Source organism: Callospermophilus lateralis, chromosome 7 (genome assembly GCF_048772815.1).
Source record: "Callospermophilus lateralis isolate mCalLat2 chromosome 7, mCalLat2.hap1, whole genome shotgun sequence".
Taxonomy (NCBI): Eukaryota; Metazoa; Chordata; class Mammalia; order Rodentia; family Sciuridae; genus Callospermophilus; species Callospermophilus lateralis.
This window is the reverse complement of record NC_135311.1, coordinates 109,119,104-109,144,906: the sequence shown is the minus strand read 5'-3', so window position 1 is coordinate 109,144,906 and position 25,803 is coordinate 109,119,104. Positions and strand designations below refer to the sequence as shown.

General features: G+C 40.1%; 1 protein-coding gene across 4 annotated transcripts in view; it reads left to right on the top strand.

Annotated features, from left to right (window-relative positions):
• Positions 1 to 19,382, top strand: part of Nsun4 (NOP2/Sun RNA methyltransferase 4) — a 62,454-nt gene extending 43,072 nt beyond the window's left edge. For 2 of the 4 annotated variants that reach the window (XM_076860483.2, XM_076860482.2), the window contains one exon: positions 18,999 to 19,382. In XM_076860483.2, the coding sequence (XP_076716598.1) occupies positions 18,999 to 19,038 (40 nt within the window). In that variant the 3' untranslated portion in view covers positions 19,039 to 19,382. Of the gene's footprint in view, positions 1 to 2,431; positions 3,131 to 3,964; positions 4,803 to 18,998 lie in introns of those variants that run through there. The other 2 variants (XM_076860479.2, XM_076860481.2) reach the window with 2 other exon arrangements.
• The last annotated feature ends 6,421 nt before the right edge of the window (positions 19,383 to 25,803 follow it).

Here is a 25,803-nt window from a genome sequence, read left to right as displayed (position 1 = left end):
TCTCATCTATAAGCCCCTAGTTAAAAATTTAGCGGGGCGGGGCGCTGGGGATGTGGCTCAAGCGGTAGCGCACTCGCCTGGCGTGCGTGCGGCCCGGGTTCGATCCTCAGCACCACATACAAATAAAGATGTTGTGTCCGCCGAAAACTAAAAAATAAATATTAAAAAAAATTCTCTCTCTCTCTCTCTCAAAAAACAAAAATTAGGCTGGGGATGTGGCTCAAGCAGTAGCGTGCTCACCTGGCATACGTGGGGCGCTGGGTTCGATCCTCAGCACCATATTAAAAAAATGAAATAAATATGCTGTCCACCGAAAGCTTAAAAAAAAATATTTAAAAAAATTCTCTCTCTCAAAAAAAAAAAAAAAAAAATAGGGATTAGAAGATCTCAGGATTTGATGGCCTTTAGTGGAAGAATAGGGGACAAGAAGAGCCAGACAGAAAGAGTGGCACATACTTTTAATCCAGAGACCTGGGAGGCTCAAGCAGAATGATTGCAACTTAGAGGCCAACTTTGGTAACTTAATGAGATCCTGTCTCAAACTGAAAAAAAAAAAAAAAAAAAAAAGGAGCGGGGTGTACCTCAGTGGTAAAGCACTCCAGAGTTCAATCCCCAGTACTGTGTGAGGGAAACAAGCAGAGGGCCTCCCCACCCCACCACCATCCACCTCAATTCAAATCATCACTTTCTCCCCTGCCAGTCTGCCCTTCCCATCTGCATTCTTTATCTCCACCATCTATGTTGCTACCCAATTTAACTAGAAATTGTAGTTACCCATGATGACTTCTCATTAGTAATAATAGCAGTGGCAATAAATTATTGTGTACTGAACATGTTTCTTAGCCATGCCCGCACTAAGAGAGCATTAGTTTACATACTTAATTTGTTTCTTATCTTCACAGATATATATATATATATATATATATATATATATATATATATATATATATATATATTCTTTTATTTTTTGGTACTAGGGATTTAACCCAGGGTTTTTGTTTGTTTATTTGTTTTTTAACCAATGAGCTACACTCTTTTTATTTTTTATTTTGAGACAGGGTCTCACTAAATTGCTTAGGGCCTTGCTAAATTGTTGAATCGGGTATTGAGATTGGGGTCCTCTTGCCTTAACCTCCCAAATCACTGGGATTTTAGGCATATACCACCACACCTGGCTGAAATTTCTTTCTTGAAATATCTTTATTTCTCCCTTTCCTTTCTATGTTCATGTGTTGGGTGAGGTCTTTTCATTTCTCACTGAACAGTGGCAATACTTCAAAATTGTTTTCTGTGACTCTAATCGTAATTCTCCCTTATGGTCCCTGTAACACCCTTTGTTGTATGGTTGCTTATGTTAGTAATTTCTCCCATCCTGTCCCAATACTTTGCTGCTTTTCTCATCAAAAAAATAGAATTTTTTTCTACCTTTTGAATCTGGGTTGATATAATGATTTGTTTTGTCCAGTAAAATCTGGTGGAAGACATACCATACGGCTTTTTGAGCCTTGGCACCAAAAAGTCTTGCAGCTTCCACTATCATCTTAGAACTCTTCAGTTGCATGTGAAAAAGCCTGGGTCATCCTCCTGGAAACCTGTGACAGAAGCAGTCTTTCAACCTTTCAACCTCAGAACAGCAGTCAGATGGCCTCAACTGTGTGTATGACCCCAGTCAAGACCAGCCTAAATTGACTTCAGAAACATAAGCAAATAAAATGGTGATTGTTTTAAGCTACTAATTTTGCAGGGTAAATAAGTTTAAGTCAAAATTTAACATTTATGGGGCTGGGGTTGTGCCTCAGTGGTAGAGTGCTTGTCTTGTATGTGTGAAGCTCTTGGTTTGATCCTCAGCACCACATAAAAATGAATTTAAAAAATAAAGGTATTGTGTCAACATACAACTAAAAAAAATTCTTTTTTTAAATTTAACATTTATGCTCGGTATAATGGTGCTTGCCTGTAATCCCAGCAGCTCAGGAGCCTGAGGCAGGAGTATTTCAATTTAAAAGCCATTCTTAGCAATTTAGTGAGGCCCTAAGCAACTTAACAAGACTCTGTCTCAAAATAAAAAATAAAAACCGGCTGAGGATGTGGCTCAATGGTTAAGCATCCCTGGGTTTTAAAAAAAAATTTTTTTTTTTTTTTTAAAGGGCTGGGGATGTAGTTTAGTGGTAAAGTGACTGTGGGTTAAATCCCTAGTACCCCCCCCATTAACACTTACATTTGATAAATTACTTATTATTTATTAACTGGCATGATAAAATCCCAAAACAGGGGACTGGGGGTATAGTTCAGTGATAGAGTGCAGGCTGAGCATATGTGAGATCCTGGATTCAATCCCCCCTACTGCAAAAATAGAAACAAACAAAAACAAAAATCCAAACCTGACAGTGTGATTAATCTGTTTTCAATTCTTTGTTCTCTGTGTTTGTAGGATCAAGTCCAAACTCTGCGATGACCCCTGGTTGTTGATTGTTTCATTCTCCTATCCCCTAATCCTTTTTTTCAGAGATTGTATCCATCTCAAGTAAAACTTGCCTCTGTGATGCCTCGGAGTCGTGTCACATTGTCTTCTCTGTCAGGTGCCCTATTCCTTCTGCTCTTCTTGCTCAAAGAGCAAATTTGCACCTGCTCTAAGAAGCCCTCTAAAGCAATCTGATTGATCCTGCTTCTGTGTGTACTATGGATACAGTACTTCCTTGTGTTTGCTTTTTCGCCTTTACCCCATTTCTAGGCTAAGAAATATTGAGGGAAGGAAGGTAATATTTGTCTTTGCATCTCCAAACTCCAACATGCTAGGTATGTATTATAGGTAGTCAATACATATTTGAGTACCTCTTATGCTCTAGGCCTAATCATAAATATTAAATAGATTGTGAACAGAATGGACAAGATCCTTTTTGTTGGGGCAAAATAGACAAGTAATTACCAATTAATTACAGTTAATTTCAAGCAAATTACAAAGTCCTGAGAGAAGTATAAAGAGCATATATGCCTGAGAGACCTAACCTAATCTGGAGGAAGAGATTTATATATATATATATAATACATATATTTTTTAATTGTCGATGGACCTTAATTTTATTTATTTATATGTGGTGCTGAGAATTGAACCCAGTGCCTTGCACATGCTAGGCAAGCACTCTACTACTGAGCTACAACCCCAGCCTGGAAGAGATTTTTTAACACATCTGAGGATGAGGGCTGAGGTTGTGGCTCAGTGGTAGAGTGCTCGCCTAGCATGCACGAGGCACTGAGTTCGATCCTCAGCACCACACAAATGTAAAATAAAGATATTGTGTCCACCTAAAACTTAAGAATAAATATTTTTTAAAAAATCTGAGGATGAAGAGGAATCAATTTAGTGAGGCAGAGGAGGGTATGTGAAATGCTCTAACAGGAAGAATGGGTCCTAAGAGTGTGAAGCTCCAAGCTGGATATGGTGGCACACATGCAGGTAATCTCAGCAAGGAGGATTCCAAATTCCAGGCTAACCTTAGCAATTTAGCCAAATCGTATGTCAAATAAAACATAAAAAGAACCAGGGAAGTAACTCAGTGGTAAAGTGCGCCTGGGTTCCATTCCAGTACTGGTGCCCCTACTAGGTAGGAGTTCAGGGACACCAGAGTGGTGGAGAACAGGGTGTAAGAAAGAAGCCACTGGAGAACAAGACAAGAACAGTCATGACCGTGACAATTCCCAAGGGGAGTGGAGAGTGAAGAAAAGTCTAATCAGGAATCATAAAGTAACCAATGGGAACAAATGGGGTAAGGTCTTCAATGAGGTCCATTTAGGGAAGAGAACGCCTCAGCTCAGCATTATAAGACCCTATTTTCAGCCACTGAGGCCATGAGCCTTTTTCTCTCTTGGCCCACTCTGCTCTACCTAACAGAATGCTACTTTCATCTTCAATTATTTTGTACTTTGCCTGTTAACCTCTGTGTGTCTTGCTCAATTCTTTGTTTAGGACACCAAGGACCTGGATTTCAGCTGGACATCCCAACAGTAACACTAAGGCAAGAGAGTATATTCCAGGACACAAACAAGGTCCAATAACTTGCAACAGTGAGAGAAAGAAATGGCTCTAAAATACAAGGCTAGAGAAACAGGCAAAAGCCAGTTACACCAGGCCTTCCAAATTTGGTAAAGGAATGAGCATTTTATCCAGAGTAATTAGATATCATTGTAGGGGTTTTAAACTGGAAAACAAACTGATCAGATTTCATGGGCCTCCCACTAGGAATATGATTATCAGTTGCATTTGCTGAATGAGGAAATTAAATAACTGGCTCTACAGAAAAAGCTTCTGAAGGTCACTCCTATCCTTAAGTTTATTCATCCCTCATCTCTCTTAAAAAGTGGGAACTGATAAACTCCAAGGTGCTCAACATATTTTGAGGCTATACTTTAAGAGGCATATTGGCAAACTCAGTTGTAGCCTGAGGAGAGTAAACAGGATGGAAAGGAAATAGGAAGGCCCATTCTGGGAAGAACAACTGACAATTGTTATGCCTGGAGAAGGGCAGATTTAGGGAAGAGAGAGGCCATCTCCAAATAGGACTGTTCTAATGAGACCAGAGATATTACCAATGTTCCCATTGAGTCCCAGAGAAATGCCAAGGCAAAAGTAAAAAGTTCTAGGGCTGGGGATGTGGCTCAAGCGGTAACGCGCTCGCCTAGCATGCCCAGGGCCCTGGGTTCCATCCTCAGCACGACATAAAAATAAAAGATGTTGTGTCCACTGAAAACTGAAAAATAAATATTAAAAAATTCTCTCTCCCTCTCTTTCTTTAAAAAAAAAAAAAAAAGTAAAAAGTTCTATTTAAAGAGACTCCTCCACAGAGAAGTGGGTCCAAGTTGGTGCGCGAAGGAGTAGGGGTGTCCTGGATTTCAGATTTATGGATTTCTTATGGATTTCAGATTTCCTTTGTTTTCATGCCCCCTTCCTCCCATCGTAAGAGTGGGAAAGGAGCCACCAAGGGGCTGCTCATTAACAACTCCTTGTTGGGAATAACAGTTCCTTGGATGCAGTTGACCTTAGCAACAGGATGGAGGAGGGGTAAATGCTCAGGAGATATTAGAATTTTATTTCCCTTGAATCAGCTTCCATTTTCCTGACCAATTATTCATTATCAACACAGACTGTTCTTTTGCCCTGGCCTCACAAAGGTTGGGGAGAAGATGTGTTTTGAGCATCCCTAGTGGCAGATCTTGGGACAGCAGAAGGGAGTTAATAGTGAGTCAGATTGTAAATCAACATAACAATTCTTTATCACCTGTAATCCCATCAACTCGAGGCTGAGACAGGAGGATTGCAAGTTCAAATCCAGTCAGTAATTTAGCAAGGCCCTAAGCAATTTAGCAAGACCCTGTCTCAAAAAATAAAAAGGTGTGGGGACGTAGCTCCGTGGTTAAGTGCCCCTGTGTTCAATCTCCGGTACCAGAAAAACAAAAAGAAACCTTTAAACTGAACTCACTGGTAGAGTGCTTGCTAGCATACACAAGCCCCTTGGGTTCAATCCCCAGCATGACAAATACAAAAATCAAAACAAGCCTTTAAACCAGTGTTATCTGAACTGTGGTTCACAACCACGATTCATAGTGACCATGAGATCAGTTTTGTGGATATGATAGATGCTAGGACTTTTCACATATTCCTGGTTACTCCCCTTGGGCATATTGTGGGATGTCTTCCCCATTCCACCCACAGTTAAGCATGGCCATGTGACAACTTGCTTTGTTGTCACATGCTTTGAAATGTTAGTAGAAGTGGTGTCTTGTTTCCAGATTTGTTCTGTCATTCTTGATACAATGATCCAGGAAACCTTTGTTAAGAGGGATACTGTGAGGACTTGGGCTGTAGCTCAGTGGTAGAGTATTGCCTAGCATGGGTGAGGCATTGGGTTCTATCCTCAGCTCCTCATAAAAAAATAATTAAAGTTATAAAAGAATACATATTTTTTAAAAGGCTACTTAAAAAAAAAAAGATGGATACTGCGAGCCAGACCTGGTGGTGCATGCCTATAATCCCAGCAGCTTGGGGAGCTGAAGCAGGAGGATTGCAAGTTCAAAGCTAGCCTCAGCAAATGTGAGGTTGGGCACTAAGCAACTCAGTGTAGACCCTGTCTCTAAATAAAAATACAAATATAGGGCTGGGAATGTGGCTCAATGGTTGAGAACCCCTGAGTTCAATCCCCAGTACCCCCCCACCAAAAAAAAAAAAAATTACGTGAACCAGCTGGGCACAGTGGTGAGGATCTGTAATCCCAGTGGCTCTGGAGGCTAAAGCAGGAGGATTAGGAGTTCAAAGCCAGCCTCAGCAACTTAGTGAGGTCCAAAGCAATTCAGTGAGACCCTGTTTCTAAATAAAATATTTTTAAAAGGGGGCAGGGGTTGTGACTCAGTGGTTAATCCCAGTACTGGTTTCATTCCCAAGTAAAAAAATAAAATAAAAATTAAAAAAAAATTAAGCTAAACCACAACCAAGGAGAGGAAAGTAGAAGTTAATTGTACTAGACAAGGGAATAAAGGGAAGTTGGGGTGGGGATGGGGACAGGAATAAAAAAGACAGTAGAATGAATCTCGGACATATCTTTCCTGTCACCAGCAGCGTGGGCTGTGTGTGAACTATGTTGCGCATTGTAGCCTAATGAGAGGATAAGTCTGGCATTGGGAACCTCCCACGACACCCCCACTGCCTGATGCAGGTGAACTTTCCCCTCAAGCTCTGCAGAGATACCACATAGCACCTGAGATGGGTGTGATCTGAGAAGATGCCAATCAACTTGCTGACTGCTAGACATTAGGAAGCAAGACTCCTTCCTTAAAACCTTATCCCTGCCTTTGATGTGTACCCCCTTAAATATTTTTTCTTTGTCTAGTTCCATTTTTTCTTTGTCTGATTCCAGCACCCACGTGGATTAATCTATCAGGGGCTTCATTTTTATAAATATATTTCTGGCCATTTGTGTTTTGTTATTCACTAATTATTTGAGACTTTAAGTCTTAGGGTGGCTTACACTCTCCTGGGCAGGAAGAAGAACCCCACAATGAGAAGCTGGCCACTGGCCGTCACCTCCATTACTTTCCTATCCTTATCCTTATATATTAATACATGACCAATGTAACTCCACATCATATACAACCATAATAATGGGAATCCTGTATGTATAATATATCAGAATACACCCTACTGGCATATATTTCTAGAAAGAATAAATAAAAATTTATTGTTATTTATTTTTTGGATTAAATCTAGGACTTCAAGCATGCTAAGCATGTGTTCCACCACTGAGTTATACTCCAAGCCCCAAATTTTTTTAAAAAGGGAAAAATAGGTTCTTTGAATAATCAACAAAATTGATAAAACCTAACTAAACTTATCAAGATTTTTTTTAAAGAACAAAAATTACCAATATCAAGAATGAAAGAGCCAGGTGTGGTGGCACATGCCTGTAATCTCAGCAGCTCAGGAGGCTGAAGCAGGAGGATTGAGAGTTTAAAGCCAGACTCAACAAATCAGAGAGGCCCTAAGCAACTCAGTGAGACCCTGTCTCTAAATAAAATATTAAAAAGGGCTGGGGATGTGGTTTAGTGGTTAAGAGCCCCTGTTTAATTACTGGTACTAAAAAGGAAAAAAAAAATAGAATGCTTTTATTCATTAGAGATCTGACAGTAAAAGAATAAAAAGGAAGTATTATGAATAACTTTGTGACAACTCCTATGATTTGAATGTGTCACTGTTGAACCCACAACGCAAAGAAAAGAGCACAGACTGCAATTTAAACCAAATTAAAGCAAGTTTATATTGTTTACACAAATGAGCTGGCCAGCAACTGTCTGCCCCAAAAGCCATATCAGAGAACAGCAGCTGGTCTGATTGCAGGGAAGTTTTTATAACATAAAAAGTTACAAAGGGGGTTGTCTTTGGAACTTACAGCTGACAGGGTTCAGGCAAGTTAATATAAGTGCAGACAGCAGGTTAATGATCTACATGACATAACATCTCAAGGTACGGAGCAAACTTAGATTTCAACATCAGAGTTAATGAGAAGCAGTTGGGATTTCAGAGAGGGTTGTTATCTAGTCAAGGAGAGCCAGGCACAGGTAAGTTCAAAGCATGGGCAAGAATTCCGAGTAAGTTTTTAAAGCATCAAAATATGGTCAGGCCAAATAAAAATCTTAGCATTTTACAGTAAAACAGAAATTAATTTTTCTTGACCTTGTGAAGAGATGGCTCCCAATTTTAAAATGGAATTAGGCTGGGTTCATCATCATCCCAAAACATGTGTTGCAAACTTAATCCCGAATTCAACAGTATTGGGAGTGAGATCAATTGGAGGGTATTCTGGTCAGAAAAGGGCTTTAAACTCATGCATTGATTAATGCCCATTTAAAAAGGGTTTGAGTCTTCAATTTTGAAATCTTGCTCTCTCTCACCACATGATGCTTTCTGCCATTTTATGATACAGCTAGAAGACTCTCACCAGAGAAAGCTCCTTTCCTTGGCCAAGTGCATACTACTCAAGGGCTCTACCTCTAAGTTATATCCCCAGACCTCTTCCCTAGGCAACTTAGCAAGACCTTGTCTCTAAATAAAATATAAAAGGAGCTGGGGATGTGGCTCAGTGGTAAAGCACCTCTGGATTTAATCCCCAGTATCACAAAAAAACCATCACAGTCCCTCTCTTAAGGAGAGTCCCAACAGACATGTAAACTCCCAATTGTAATATTATGGTGATAAATCTGGCAGGAAAGCACAGGGAGCTTTAGCAATGTAGGGGAGGGAATATTTCAGCTGAGACAGGAAGGACAAATCAGGTTCACAATAATGAAGTAGCTAAAGGAAACCCACACAAATACACATACAACCAATTATAATGGTAGTTGAACACTATGAATCCAACTACACATTTTTAGTTCTCTTTTAATTTGATATTTCTATTTTTAACTGCTGTTGATGGTTATCATTATAATTTCAAATAAGCATCTTAAAATCTTTTTTTTTTTTTTTTTTTTTTGGTACTGAGGATTGAACTCAGGGGCACTCAACCACTGAGTCACTTCCCAGCCCTATTTTGTATTTTATTTAGAGACAGGGTCTCACCGAGTTGCTTAACACTTCACTTTTGCTGAGGTTGGCTTTGAACTCGAAATTCTCCTGTCTCAGCCTCTGGAGCTGCTGGGATTACAGGTGTGTGACACTGCACCCGGTTTTGATTTAATAAATTTAGTCAGTATCTGATGACTTCTATGAACAGTAAAAATTTCACATGTGTCACCTCCCAGTTTTTCTCCTCTCTCCCTTTCCTAGTGTTTTGTAAATCATGGTATTATTTTATTCCTCTAGAGAATAACCTATAAAGGGAGATAAAAATTGTACCTACTAGGGCCGGGGTTTAGCTCAGTGATAGAGCACTTGTTTAACATGCAAGCCTTGATTTGATCACCAGCACACCAAGAAATAAAATTGCACATACTTTGTGTAATTAAATGTGTTTATATACATAAAGGTTTTACAATAGTGACTGGCAGGTAGGTGCTGTGGAACATACCTATAATCCCAGGGTCTTGGGAGGCTGGCTGGGCACAATTCAGGAGCCACTTGTCAAAAGAAACTAACTTTATTTTTAGAACCACACAAGATAAACAAAACAGCTCCTCAGGAAAAAACCCTCAGAGCCCAACTGCCACCACCGGCTTCCCACAAGCCACACACCCCAACAACCTCTTCCTTCCACAATCCTCCTGCTCTTGAGGCCGATTGGCTGGGTTGCATGGGCGGAGCCAAAAAAGTCCCCCAATGAGCAGCTCCGTGGTCTGAAAGGGCAGGGAAACAGCCCAATGAGCATCACCGCAGAGGAGCCAATCAGCTAGATGTTGCTGGGGCCGCTGTGAGCCAATCATCAGCTGGCAGTCTGAAAGTTTGCTGGGACCCCTTCAGCTCATCAGCTGGCAGTCTGAAAGTTTGCTGGGGCCCCTTCTGCTGTGGCTCTCAACACCCAGGGTCTTGGGAGGCTGAGGCAGGAGGATCATAAATTCATGCCAGACTCAGCAATTTATTGAGGCCCTAAGCAATTTAATGAGACCCTGTTTCAAAATAAAAAATAAGAAGGGCTGGGGATGTTGCTTAGTGGTTAAGCACCTTTGGGTTCAATCTCTGGTACCAAAACAAACAAACAAATAAATAGTGGCTAGTATATATTATGAACCCAATAAATAATACCTATTTATATTAAGACTTTTAGCAATGTACTTCTATTATCTTGAATATATCAACTAGAGATTGTATCAATTTTCCTCTCCAAAAATTAAAGCTGTTTGTTAGTTAACAAATTTTCACTTTTGCCTCCCATAAATTCCACTTTTTAGTTGTAATTTTTTTTTAATTTTTTTTTGTACTGATGATTGAACCCAGGGAGCTTAACCACTGAGCCACATCCCTAGCCCTTTTTTATATTTTACTTAGAGACAGGGTCTAACTGAGTTACTTAGGGCCTCCCTAAATTGCTGAGGCTTGCTTTGAACTCTTGATCCTCCTGCCTCAGCCTCCTGAGCTGCTGGGATTACAGGCAAGTGCTGCCGCAGTCTGGCTAGGCACAAATCACGAGCCACTCAAGCAGGAACAAACTTTATTTCCGAACTCCACTAGCACACTCCCCGGGAACTCTCCCGAACGCCACCTACAAGGCTCTTCCAGGAACAACCACACCAACCGGACCTCCCATCACAGGAACTTCACCAACCAACAGCAAACTCTTCAGGAATCCCTGCAAGAGCTCAACTGGAACTCAACGGGAACTCCGTGAGAACTCAAAAGTCGTCATCTTTTTTTTTTAATTGGTTGTTAAAAACATTACAAAGCTCTTGATATATCATATTTCATACATTAGATTCAAGTGGGTTATGAACTCCCATTTTTACCCCAAATACAGATTGCAGAATCACATCCGTTACACATCCACATTTTTACATAATGCCCTATTAGTAACTGTTGTATTCTGCTACCTTTCCTATCCTCTACTATCCCCCCTCCCCTCCCCTCCCATCTTCTCTCTCTACCCCATCTACTGTAATTCATTTCTCTCCTTGTTTATTTTCCCATTCCCCTCACAACCTCTTATATGTAATTTTGTATAACAATGAGGGTCTCCCTCCATTTCCATGCAATTTCCCTTTTCTCTCCCTTTCCCTCCCTCCTCATGTCACTGTTTAATGTTAATCTTTTCTTCCTGCTCTTCCTCCCTGCTCTGTTCTTAGTTGCTCTCATTATTTCAAAGAAGACATATTTGTTTTTTAGGAATTGGCTAGCTTCACTAAGCATAATCTGCTCTAGTGCCATCCATTTCCCTGCAAATTCCATGATTTTGTCATTTTTTAGTGCTGCGTAATACTCCATGGTGTATAAATGCCACCTTTTTTTTATCCATTCATCTATTGAAGGGTATCTGGGTTGGTTCCACAGTCTAGCTATTGTGAATTGTGGTGCTATGAACATCGATGTGGCAGTATCCCTGTAGTACGCTCTTTTAAGGTCTTCAGGGAATAGTTCGAGAGGGGCAATAGCTGGGTCAAATAAATGGTGGTTCCATTCCCAGCTTTCCCAGGAATCTCCATACTGCTTTCCAAATTGGCTGCACCAACTTGCAGTCCCACCAGCAATGTACAAGAGTACCCTTTTCCCCACATCCTCGCCAGCACTTGTTGTTGTTTGACTTCATAATGGCTGCCAATCTTACTGGAGTGAGATGGTATCTTAGGGTGGTTTTGATTTGCATTTCTCTGACTGCTAGAGATGGTGAGCATTTTTTCATGTACTTGTTGATTGATTGTATGTCCTCCTCTGAGAAGTGTCTGTTCAGGTCCTTGGCCCATTTGTTGATTGGGTTATTTGTTATCTTATTGTCTAATTTTTTGAGTTCTTTGTATACTCTGGATATTAGGGCTCTATCTGAAGTGTGGGGAGTAAAAATTTGTTCCCATGATGTAGGCTCCCTATTTACCTCTCTTATTGTTTCTCTTGCTGAGAAAAAACTTTTCAGTTTAAGTAAGTCCCATTTGTTGATTCTTGTTATTAATTCTTGTGCTATGGGTGTCCTATTAAGGAATTTGGAGCCCAACCCCACAATATGTAGATCGGAGCCAACTTTTTCTTCTATCAGATGCAGAGTCTCTGATTTGATATCAAGCTCCTTGATCCACTTTGAGTTAACTTTTGTGCATGGCGAGAGGAGGGGATTCAGTTTCATTTTGTTGCATATGGATTTCCAGTTTTCCCAACACCATTTGTTGAAGATGCTATCCTTCCTCCATTGCATGCTTTTAGACCCTTTATCAAATATAAGATAGTTGTAACTCTGTGGATTAGTCTCTGTGTCCTCTATTCTGTACCATTGGTCCACCTGCCGGTTTTGGTACCAGTACCATGCTGTTTTTGTTACTATTGCTCTGTAATATAGTTTGAAATCTGGTATCGCTATACCGCCTGATTCACACTTCCTGCTTAGAATTGCTTTTGCTAGTCTGGGTCTTTTATTTTTCCATATGAATTTCATGATTGCTTTATCTATTTCTACAAGAAATGTGTTGGGATTTTAATTGGCATTTCATTAAACCTATAGAGAACTTTTGGTAATATCGCCATTTTGATGATGTTAGTTCTGCCTATCCATGAACAGGGTATATTTTTCCATCTTCTAAGATCTTCTTCTGCTTCTCTTGTTAGGGTTCTGTAGTTTTCATTGTATAAATCTGTCACGTCTTTTGTTAGGTTGATTCCCAAGTATTTTATTTTTTTTGAGGATATTGTGAATGGAGTGTTTTTCCTCATTTCCGTTTCAGAAGTTTTGTCGCTGATGTACAGAAATGCCTTTGATTTATGCGTGTTGATTTTATATCCTGCCACTTTGCTGAATTCATTTATTAGTTCTAGTAGTTTTTTTGTAGACCCTTTTGGGTCTTCTAGGCATAGAATCATGTCACCCGCAAATAGTGATAATTTAAGTTCTTCTTTTCCTATTTTTATGCCTTTAATTTCTTTCGTCTGTCTAATTGCTCTGGCCAGTGTTTCAAGAACTATATTGAATAAAAGTGTTGATAGAGGGCATCCCTGTCTTGTTCCAGATTTTAGAGGGAATGCCTTCAATTTTTCCTCCATTCAGAATAATGCTAGCCTGAGGCTTAGCATAGATTGCTTTTACAATGTTGAGGTAAGTTCCTGTTATCTCTAGTTTTTCTAATGTTTTGAACATAAAGGGATGCTGTACTTTGTCGAATGCTTTTTCTGCATCTATCGAGATGATCATACGGTTCTTATCTTTAAGTCTATTGATATGGTGAATAATATTTATTGATTTCCGTATATTGAACCATCCTTGCATCCCAGGGATGAATCCCACTTGATCATGGTGCACAATTTTTTTGATGTGCCTTTGTATCCTATTCACCAGAATTTTATTGAGGATTTTCACATCTAGGTTCATCAGAGATATTGGTCTGTAGTTTTCTTTCTTTGAGGTGTCTTTGTCTGGTTTCGGAATCAGGGTGATGTTGGCCTCATAGAATGAATTTGGAAGAGCTCCCTCTTTTTCTATTTCCTGAAATAACTTGAAAAGTATTGGTATTAATTCTTCTTTAAAGGTTTTGTAAAACTTCGCTGTATACCCATCTGGTCTTGGGCTTTTCTTGGTTGGTAGTCTTTTGATTGCTTCTTCTATTTCATCCATTGATATTGGTCTGTTCAAATTGTGTGTATCCTCCTGACTCAGTCTGGGCAGATCATATGACTTAAGAAATTTATCGATGTCTTCACTATCTTCTATTTTATTGGAATATAGGTTTTCAAAATAATTTCTAATTGTCTTTTGTATTTCTGTAGCATCTGTTGTGATATTGCCTTTTTCATCCCATATGTTAGTAATTTGAGTTCTCTCTCTTCTTCTCTTCATTTGCATGGCTAAGGGTCTGTCGATCTTGTTTATTTTTTCAAAGAACCAACTTTTAGTTTTGTTAATTTTTTCAATAGTTTCTTTTGTTTCAATTTCGTTGATTTCCGCTCTGATTTTAATTATTTCTTGCCTTCTGCTACATTTGGTGTTGTTTTGCTCTTCCTTTTCTAGGGCTTTGAGATGAAGTGTGAGCTCATTTATTTGTTGGTTTTTCCTTTTTTTGAGGAATGACCTCCAGGCGATGAATTTCCCTCTTAAAACTGCTTTCATTGTGTCCCATAGATTCTGATATGTTGTGTTTGTATTTTCATTTATCTCTAAGAATTTTTTGATTTCCTCCTTTATGTCTTCTGTAACCCATTGATCATTCAGTAACATATTGTTCATTTTCCATGTGATGTAGGATTTTTCCTTCCTTCTTCTATCATTGATTTTTAGTTTCATTCCATTATGATCAGATAAAATGCATAGTATTATCTCCACCCCTTTATATTTACTGAGGTTTGCCCTATGGCATAATATATGGTCTGTTTTTGAGAAGGATCCATGTGCTTCTGAGAAAAAAGTATATCCACTTGATGATGGTTGATATATTCTATATATGTCAGTTAAGTCTAGGTTATTGATTGTGATATTGAGTTCTATAGTTTCTTTATTCAACTTTTGTTTGGAGGATCTGTCCAATGGTGAGAGAGGTGTGTTGAAGTCACCCATAATTATTGTGTTGTGTTCTATTTGATTCTTGAACTTGAGGAGAATTTGTTTTATGAACGTCGATGCACCATTATTTGGTGCATAAATATTGATAATTGTTATGTCTTGTTGGTGAATGGTTCCTTTTAACAGTATATAATGTCCTTCCTTATCCCTTTTGATTAACTTAGTCTTGAAGTCGATTTTATTCGATATGAGGATGGCCACCCCTGCTTGCTTACGAGGACCGTGTGCGTGGTATATTTTTTCCCAACCTTTCACCTTCAGCCTGTGTATGTCTTTTCCAATCAGATGTGTCTCCTGGAGGCAGCATATTGTTGGATTTGTTTTTGTAATCCACGTTACCAGCCTATGTTGCTTTATTGGAGAGTTTAAGCCATTAACGTTTAGAGTTACTATTGATATATGTTTTGTACTTCCAGCCATGTTTGATTATTTATCTTTTTTTTAAATTTAGTTTGTTTCTCCATGATTACCTTTCCCCCCCCGACCTCTGTCTTTATCGAGGCACTTCCCACTGATGGTTTTGATTATTGTTTTTCATTTCTTCCTCGTGTAGTGTTTTGCTCAAGACGCTTTGCAATGCTGGTTTTCTGGCTGCAAATTCTTTTAGCTTTTGTTTATCATGAAAGATTTTTATTTTGTTGTCATACCTGAAGCTTAATTTTGCTGGATACAGAATTCTTGGTTGGCATCCATTGTCTTTCAGTGTTTGAAATACGTTGTTCCAGGATCTTCTTGCTTTCAGTGTCTGTGATGAAAAATCCATTGTTAATCTTATTGGTTTACCCCTGAATGTAATCTGTCTCCTTTCTCTTGTAGCTTTTAATATTTTCTCTTTGTTTTGTATATTGGATATCTTCATAACAATGTGTCTTGGTGTTGGTCTTCTGTGATTTTATGTGCTCGGTGTCCTGTATGCATCTCAATTTGTATATCCGTTTCCTTTTTTATTTCTGGAAAGTTTTCTGTAATTATTTCATTCAGCAGGTTACTCATTCCCTTGGTTTGAATCTCTATACCTTCCTCTATCCCGATGACTTGTAAGTTTGGTTTTTCTATTTTATCCCATATCTCTTGGATGCTTGTCTCATGATTTTTTACCAGCCTTTCTGAGTTGGCTAGACTCTTTTCAAGATGATATATTTTGTCTTCATTATCTGACGTTCTGGCTTCTACTTGCTCCACTCTGTTAGTGATACTCTCATTTGAGTTTTTAATTTGGTTTATAGTTTCCTTCATTTGTAGAATTATTGTTTGATTTTTTTTTATAATCTCTATCTCCTGATAAAGATGCTTAACTTCTTCTTTAATCTGTTTAGGTAATTCATTTTCATGAGTTCTTTTACTGTTTGAATTTGCTGTCTCGTTTCCTCTTTAAGGTTCCATTCCATCTGTCTAAGGTATTCCTTGAGTTCTTTATATGACCATTTTTCTGATGACTCTAGGTCCTCTTGAATATTTAGGCTGTCCTGCATTGTTTGTACTCCTTTTCTTCCTTGCTTTTTCATGCTGCTCATGATACTTCTTGTTCTGTTTGACTGCTGAGTTACTGTTTATTCTTATAAATTTATTTGATGCTGTCGCCGCTGGTTTCAATGAAGTTATCTCCTCCACCGCGTTTTGGTGGCATCAGTTCTCTGCCATGGTGGTATCCCATGCAAATGGTGACAGTTCGTTCCCTTTGCCAGGTGACCAATGCAACGGGTGGGTCCTGACTGTCTCTCCCAAGCCCTGTTTCAATCCTGTGGCCACTGCCTATGAAGGCTCGGTTGGCTTTTACCTCCGCAGTTCAGAAGGGCCAAGCAGTTGTTTCAGTGGGATTGTTAGTGCTGAGTCACAGCAGTATGGCTGCGAGAAGCAGGTGAACCGGAGCTTGAATGCAGGCGATCCGTGCTCGGATCCGTGAGAGGCCCAGACTGTTCGCCCCAGATCCACGTCAGCTCAGCATTGTCTAGTGATCCTGAGCAAACAGCATTTAGACAGTTTACGACTCCCTATGCCCGCGCAGCTGAAGAGGTCAGAGACTTGATCTCTCCGAGGCCGCCGCCATGTTAAAAAAAAAGTCATCATCATAATGGCTCGCTGGCGTCACCTCTCAACCACTACTTCTGGCAAAAATGCCATACGTCATCCCGACTCGGCTGTGGCCCTCAACAAAGTGCCACCACACCTGACAAGAATAATAATAATAATAATAATAATAATAATAGTGACTGGCAGGTAAGTACTGTGGAACATACCTATAATCCCATATTTTATTTATTTAATTATTTGAATTATTAAATAAGTATTTATTATTATTATTATTTATAGCATTGTGACTAAAGATTGAACCTAGGGCCTCTTGTATACTAGGCAAGCACTCTACCTCTGAGTTACATCCCCAGCCCTAAAAGTGCAACCAATTTACAGTGACAGACAGCAGATCAGTGATTGCCCAAGGGGAGGAGCCACTAAGGAGGGCCAAGAGAAAATTTGGATATGATGGATATTGTACACTTTGTATATGTGTAGTTTTTTTGTATACCAATTATATATAAATAAAGCTATAAAACAAGCATACAAAACAGCATATTTTATGAGAGCACGTTCAATAAAAAGGCATTAAACAAATTTTAAGAGTTCCTTGTAGATGAGTTCAGAGAGCAAAGATAAAAGGAATAGATGTAAGAGAGAGGCTTGACTGCATCAGTGATAACGATGTAGTGGGAACTGAGGAATAGGTTGAGCTCAATCCTCTGCACCCGAAGGATTAGCCAGTCTGGTCTGCCTCCAAGGAGTTATTTCTCCTGATTCAAAGAGCTGACTGGTCACGAGCAGGAGTGTGACCAAAAAATGGGCATGTAGGCAGGGGCTCCTACAACTCTTACAATGTCATTGTCCTTTTCTTTGCTTTTTTTACTTCTATTTTTTTTCTCTCTCTTTGTCCCATGGGACTAGAGTCACTCAATTCCTCTCTGTTCTGCTCTTCTCAAGCTCTGCTGCATTCAGTAGTTACCCTTCCCAGACTGGGGTACTTTAGAGAGTATTTTCTAAAATACTTGAACTTTTTCATCTACAAGGAACTCTTAAAAGACTTGGACCAGGACTGTTAATGTTATTTATCAAAGAGGGCAGAGAAAGGCCCCCAAACTGCAGAGTTCCAAGTTGTACACTGTATAATCCCATGACTATCCTCATGGCCCATTCCTATTTGAACCTTCTCCAGGGTCCTCTGGAGAATACCCTGGTTCCCTCTGATGTCTTAGACTTCTCATTTTCTTACTTTGGTATTACCCAGTCTGTCCTTCTTTCCTTCCTTCTTTCTTAGTAGGGAGTGATTCCATAGGTACTTTACCATGAGCTACATCCCCAGCCCTTTTTATTTTTTATTTTGAGACAAGATCTCACTAAGTTGCCGAGTCTGGCCTCAAACTTGCTATCTCCTACCTCAGCCTCTCATCATTATAGATGTGTGCCACCAAGCCCAGGCCCAAGTAGTTGGGATTATGGGTATACGCCATTGCTCCCGGCTTTTTTGTTTTTCTTTTAAAGATTTTTTTGGTTATAGTTTTAGAGACAGTAAATGCAAGTGCTTCATCTACCATCTAGGATCTGAGGTCTCTGAACTAGGTCTTAAACAATGAGTAAAAGTTTGCCAAGTGGAGAGTGGAGGTGGTTGAAGGAAGAATATGGAAGAACATCAGGAATTAGAGGCCAAGGCAACAGTGTGTTTAGAGGCACAGAATAATACTAGCATGAAAAGCATTTGAGGAAGGCTGAGAAATGCATCAGAGCCTTCTTTCATAACTGTCAGCCTGCCAGAGCCATCAGACACTGAGTTTTTAACCAGAGATGCATGTTCCTCCAACTATAGAACCTGATGGGGTTTCTGTTAGAACCGTGGGTTGTGTCTCTCATAGATGTCCCTGTTTGTGAAGGAATTTGCAAGCATGTTTTTGTCAGCTAGGGCATAATCCAGAGATCCTGCAGGTTTGGCAGCTAAATATTCAGACATCAGAGTCATGACACTGAAGTCACTGAGGACAACTTCTCCAAACTACTTGGTCAGAGGCAGGAATTGCAGGCAGGTCCTATGCCTGAAAAGAAAAGGGAAGGACGCCAAATGAGAGGAGGTGGGAGGTCACTTGAATTGAACTGAGTTTTAGTGGCAGGCAGCCTGGAACCTGTGGGAGTATCTTGGAAAGGAAGAGAGGGATCAGTCCTTTAAGGGAATCCTGGGTCAGGGATAATTATTTTAGACTGATACAAAAGCAATTCAATGCATTTCTAGTCAATTTTTAAAATATCCCTCAAGGAATACTGACTTATTTATAAAAACAATCTTCATTTTTTCAGAATGATGTGGTGTTGCGGAACCTCACAGATGCCCTCCTGATAACACAGGTAGAACCTGGAGATCCTCCCCCACTGAATAATTTCCCAGATGAGTTCTTCAAATAACAGGGATTTATATTAGGACTTAATTTACACACAAACTACCAGGAATGTATTCTCTATATATGACATAAATGTGTAATAATATCCCACCAGTGCTTCTCTACATGTTTGGTTTTCAAAAACTGGTTTGCCACCTACAAGATGGCATGTCTCCCATGCCATTTTGGATAGAAGAGTTTATGACAAGCAGACAAGCTGACTCAACCCTCAAACTGATGTCACCAGATCAAAGTGAAAAACATGTAACTCTTGTGATCAAAATTAAAATGTTTCCCAATTCAATTGTCATTGCTATGGCCTATTTTTAATCATACTCTTTTATTTAATGGTGCAGCCTTTGGTGTATGTCAGCCACTATTCTGAGCACTTCTCTAACATTAATTTAATTGTCATCATTTAATTCTCATGGCAGCTAAGGAGGTAGTACAAAATATTCCTAATTTACAGTTGAGGAAACCAAGGTACACAATCGTAAAGAAAACAGCCCCACAGTTTCAAATGAATTATTGGAGGGAGCAAGTATAACATTTCATGTATATCCAAAGAGGGATGGGTTAAGACAGGATGAGAAAAAGAGATTTAAGGTGAAGTGTGGCTGATGGTTTTCTTTTCTTTTTAAAAATATTTTTAGTTGTCAATGGACCTTTACTTGATTTATTTATATGTGGTACTGAGAATTGAACTCAGTGCCTCTACTATTGAATCACAACCCTAGCCCTGGCTGATGGTTTTCTAAGCTAATACTAAGAACTTTTAAAAGCATTGTAAAGTCTTGTTGTCTGTGTCCATGGCAGACACAGAGGTTAGCAGGGATTGAGTCTTGAGTATCCTGATTTGATTCATGGTTGGGCTCCCCAAAGGTTACATGGTGTGAAGCAAGTCATTGGTTATCTGTGGGCCTTAGGTACTCATCTGAGCAATAGGAATTAGTAGGTGTATTAGTTAGCCATTGCTTTGTAACAAATAAACCCAATGTTTAAACAAGGATCTATTATTCTCTGGGTCTGTGTGTTGGCTTGTGGTTCTGCAGAGCTCAGCTGGGCTTGGTGAAGCTCAAACATGTATTTGTAGTCAATTAGTTCCTCAGTTGGCTTTCTCACCTATGTAAGGGTCTGAGCAGTGGGAGCTGTAAAGTTACTTTGCAAAGAGCACAGATTCAGGAAGAGTGAACTATTGGTGTCATTTATGCAATCACTTTACCACAGAAGGGTTGTAGAGGGCCCCAGAAAACTGTATTCAAGGACCCAACAGTGCTTTGTAAATTGTAAGCAGATGACAGGGCTTCTGAGTTTGGTATAGTACCTCACAAGTGGGGCTGTGAGTTTTTGTCTCTGCTGCTGTAGCAAAACACTTGAGACTGGGTAATTTATAAAGAATAAAAGTTTATGTCTTATACTTCTAGAGGCTAGGAAGGCTAAGATCAGGGTGCTGGCAGATTCAGAGTCTGCTCTCCATTTCCAAAGTAGGACTTGTTCTCACATAGCAAAGAGGGCAGTTGCTTTTCTCACATGGTTGAAGGGTGGAAAAGCAAAAGGGCAAAAAATGCAGCTACCACTTCCTTCAAAATTCCCACCATCCTGCAGTGCTTGGGATCAAACCCAGGGCCTCATCACGTTTAGAGGAATGTTCTTGGAGCTACAAGCCCAGTCCTAGCACCCTATTCATGAGGCCATCATCTCATGACATAATCACCTTTGCCCAAAGTCCCACATTCTGATGCCATCACCTTGAAAATAGGTCTCACTGTAGGCACTTTGGAGGGACACCTACATTCAAACCACAGAAGTTCCTTGGAGCAGGACTGTGTTCCTCTCTATGCCTCCTTTCTGGTAGGTCGCTAGGGAAGATTCACAGAAGTGAAAGAAAAGGGAGAAGCAGAACAGTTACAGCTCCCACCCCCAGAACAAAGACAGACTTCAAAACCCTCTGCAATCTGAGCAGCTGCCATCCCTTCTGCAAGCTCTCCTTCCCCTGGGCAGCCCCACTCCCACCTCCAAGGGAACTTGGAAAGGTGTTACCTGTTTTTTCACTTGATAGGAGAAGACACAGAGTGACTTGCTCAGGGTCAGCACCTAATGATGGAGGATCCTAATCCTGCTCAGGGAACCCATCAGAGTTGGCTTGAGCCACTGCAATCAAACTAATCCTTCCTTTCATGAACACCTGAATTCAGGTGCGAGCTCTCTGGGCTCCCAGAATGGTGTGGTGTTGCGGAACCTCACAGATGCCCTCCTGATAACACAAGTAGAACCTGGAGATCCTCCCCCACTGAATCTTGGCAGGTTCCTGCTCTTCTATTCCAGAGCCTCAGCCTACAGCTTGCATCTCCCAACCCTCCTCCACACTGCCTTCCCGAAACACTGATAGGATTGCATCACATCTCTGCTTAAAATAAAGTGAGCTAACATTTTTTGAGCCCTTACAATGGGTGAGGTGCTGTTCTAAGCTTTTTCCTGGAGCTGTGAGAGAATGCTTGCCTAACATAGGCAAGTCCCCCTGGGTTTGATTCCTGCACTGCAAAAACAAAACAAAATGTACTTTGGCTCTAAGTTCTTTCCTTGAATTAACTTGTTGAATGTTTACAGCTATGAGATACTCACTAGTTTTATCCCCATTCTGCGGATAAGAAAACTTAGATACAGAGGTTAATGACTTATACAGTAAGTCAGGGTTACTAAGTAGTTAGGGTTTGAATTCAGGCTTTGGTTTCTGAGCTTAGGCTTCTCAGGCCTGAAAACCCCTCTGTAGGTCTCTATTTTTCTAGTCATGAATATTAACAATACTGTAACAACTGATGATTAACATACATGGAATGCTTGCCACATGCTAGGCCTGTTCTGGCTTTGCTACATGTACTAACTCATTTGATTCTTACATTAGTATTAGAGAATTTGGGGTACTGTAATTATCTTCATTTTATAGGTAAAGAAGAGGTTCAGAAAGTTGTACAAGGATGGATTACTGAGCAGTGCAGCTCCAGAGCCAAGCTCCACACCACAGTACTATCTGACTTCTCTGAGAGCTATTCAGCCCAAGGGCCAGAATCCAAGGATCTTTGGGTTTAAGCATCATGATCTCTGCATTTTCACCAAATCCATCTTTAATTTTGTTTCTTGGTCTATAAACACCTGTTTCCTTCCCAGTCAGACCTCAAGATCTGCAAGTTTTATATTTGCTTCAGTTTCACCAGCTCACTATAAAGAGGTCTATTATTTAGTGTGGTGGTGGTGGGGGGGGGGCATCTATGATGTCTGTCTAATGGAACCACTGGATGTGAAAAGGTGAAGTGTCCCAGGATGTCTCACAGGAATGCAGTGGCCACCCACGACCTGAACAGGAGACTTAGTCACTACAGGACTTGCTGTCAGGGCTTCAATCTACTCCTACCCCCAGATCCTTTTGTAAAGTAAATCCGATTTAATATGCCCCCAGGGAGCTTACACTTAGAGAAGCCATTATTACAGCGAACACAAATGAATGCTTTGTAAATGAAGTCCCTAAATTAGCAAATCTTGGCCCTACTCACAAATTACAAACTTGGCAATTAAGCCTCAGAAATGGCCACCAAAGTTTCCCCTAAAACTAATCTTATTTTCCCCTTCATGAGGAGAGAGGATATAGAAGAATGCCTTTTATTTTACAAAAGGGAAAATTGAATTACTTACTCAAGGTTGCCCAGGGAAGGGTGTATTATGGGCTAGAATTCTGTTCCTGCCTCAGTCAGGAAGGAGATGGAGTAAGGTGAGTTTACAAGGCTTACTTTGGATTGAGATTTCCATCATCTGCATCTGTCTGTCGTTTCTTTTTTCTTTCTTTCTTTCTTTTCTTTCTTTTTTTTTTTTTTTTTTTTTGTGCTGGCGATCTAATCCAAGGCTTTATGCAGGAGAAGCAAGCACACACTCTACCAACTGAGCTATATCCCCAATCCTCAGTTTCCTTTTTCTAGAGAAATTGAGGCCCAGGGATTTGAAACTTATAATCAAGCCAGGGGTGGTGTGATGCATGTCTGTAATTCCAGCAACTCAGGAGGCTGAGGCAGGAGGATCACAAGTTTGAGGACTGTCTTGGCAACTTAGTAATACCCTGTCTCAAAAAAAAAAAAAAAAAAAAAAAGGTGTGTGTTTGGGGGAGCAGGCAACTGGGGATGTGGTTCAGTGGTAGAGTATCCTTGGATTCAATCACCAGTACAAGGGAAGAAGGAGAAGGAGAAGGGGAAGGAGAAGGAGAAGGAGGAGAAGGAGAAAAAAAAAATATATATATATATGTATGTATAATCAGTCATCAGTGCTGAATAGGAATCCAGAAGCATTTATTCCAGACCTAAGGCTTAGAAACACAGGTCTTTGGTCCACTGTAGAATATACTCAAGAGCCTGACTAAAGGTCATCAGGCCAGAATTCTTCCAAAAGCATTCAGGTTGGCACTTGGGTGTAGCTCAGTGGTAGAGCTCTTGCCTAGAGAGTACAGGGCCCTGGGTTTAATCCTCAGTACTGGAAAATACAACATCAAAAAATTCTGTTCAAAAACATTCAGGGCTTACACAGAAGAGACCTTTCACTCACTCAGTGAATATGTATGGGGAGGTTCCTGGTGTTGCTTGTGTGCTCTTCTGGATGGACCTGCTGCCTCTTCTATGAAGTGAGGGGCTCAGAGAGATTCCTGTGCTTACCATGGTCAATGAAAAGCCCAAGGAAAGAGTTAAAGACTGAGAACAATGATCATATGAATTGGAAGGTGGTAGGGCAGAATGGTTTCGTGGTGCAGTTTAAGAAGTGCACACCAGAGAGTAAACTAGTGAAGACCTATTGTGAATGACAGAGTTGTCAATGAGGCAAATCAGAGTCTGATTTGATGGATAGCCATCAATTAAATGAATAGACCCGCATGTTGGAAATGGAGAATGGAAGTGCAATTGATGTGCTCCAGCAGCAGTCAGGAGGTATCTACTAAAAAGGGGGTTTGCTGCTTTCCTTCAGAGCCCAGTTCCTATGGACAAAGAATACATCCTCAGAAAAAGCAATTTGGTTCCACCTCCTCCTGACCCCTGAAGTGTAATATATTATTTCATTTTACCCTTCTCCACTTTTTTTTTTTTTAATACTGGGGACTAAAACCAGGGGTGCTTAACCACTGTGCCACATCCCCAGCCCTTTTTATATTTTATTTTGAGACAGGATCTCTCCAAGTTACTTAGGACCTTGTTAAATTGTTAAGGCTGGCTTTGAACTTGCAATACTCCTGCTCAGCCATCTGAGCTGCTGGAATTACAGATGTGTATCACCATGCCCAACCCCATTTCTTTATTGTAGATAAAGTAACTGGTAATTGGTGTGTGTGCACAGGTATATTACTTTTTATATATGTATTTTTAACTAAACGGTCAATGGTATTTTTTTCCCTGTGGTACTGAGGATTGAACCCAGGGCACTCTACCCCCAAGCTACACCCCCAGTCCTTTTATTTTTTGACACAGGATCTCACAAAGTTGCTGAGGCTGACTTTAACTTGTGATCTTCCTGTCTCAGTTCCGGAATTGCTGGGATCACAGGTATGTGTCTCCAGGCCTGGTTCAATAATATATCTTGATAAATACACATGGAGAAGAGGTGGGCACGGGGAAATAGTAGTTTTGTTAAAATATCCCCTTTCTCCTTTAATGGAATGCTCAGTCACCTCTCATCATCTTTTTAAAAAATATTTTATTAGTTGTTGTTGGACCTTTTATTTATTTTTATGTGGTGCTGAGAACCAACCCAGTGTCTCACACATGCTAGGCAAGCACTCTACCACGAGCTACAACCCCAGCCCCAGCTCTCATCTTTATATTCCAGAAAGTTATTTTTTTCTGAGGCTTTAGCAATAACCACCACCACAACAACAACAAAATAAAAATAAAAAACATAAAAATTATTATATCCCTCATGCAAGTGGAGTCGTTTAATGCTTTTTATTTATCATTGTAAAACCAAGAATATTTTCATGACTTTTTTGTGCTTAGCTATTACACACAGGGCAATCTGTCTTTAAGTAGGCATAAAATTGCTCTTAAAAAAAATAGTGCTGGGCATGGTGGCACACGTCTATAATCCCAACAGATCAAGAGGCTGATGCAAGAGCATCACGAATTCAAGGCCAGCCTCAGCAAGTAGTGAGACCCCCCAGCAATTTATTCATTTATTATTATTTTTTTTTAGTTTTCGGCGGACACAACATCTTTGTTTGTGTGTGGTGCTGAGGATCGTACCCGGGCTGCACGCATGCCAGGCGAGTGCACTACCGCTTGAGCCACATCCCATAAATAAAATAAAATAAAAAGACCCATTGACAACTAAAAAAACAAAACATAAAAGGGCTGGTGCTGAACTGGGGCTGTAGCTCAGTGGCTGTAGCTCAGTGGCAGAGCGCTTGCCTAGCATGTGTGAGGCACTAGGTTTGATCCTCAGCACCACATTAAAACAACAACAACAACAACTAAAATAAAGGCATTCTATCCATCTACAACTACCAAAAAAAAAAAAAAAAAAAAAGGAGGGGGCTGGGAATATAGCTCAGTGGTAAAGCACCCCAAGTTCAGTCCCCAGTACTAAACAAAAACATTTGGAAGGACTACAATGTGCTAGTCATCATTGTGAAAGAAACTTGTAGACCCCTAATAATTCTGTAAAGTAGGCTTTATAATCATCCTCCTTTTATAGATAAAGGC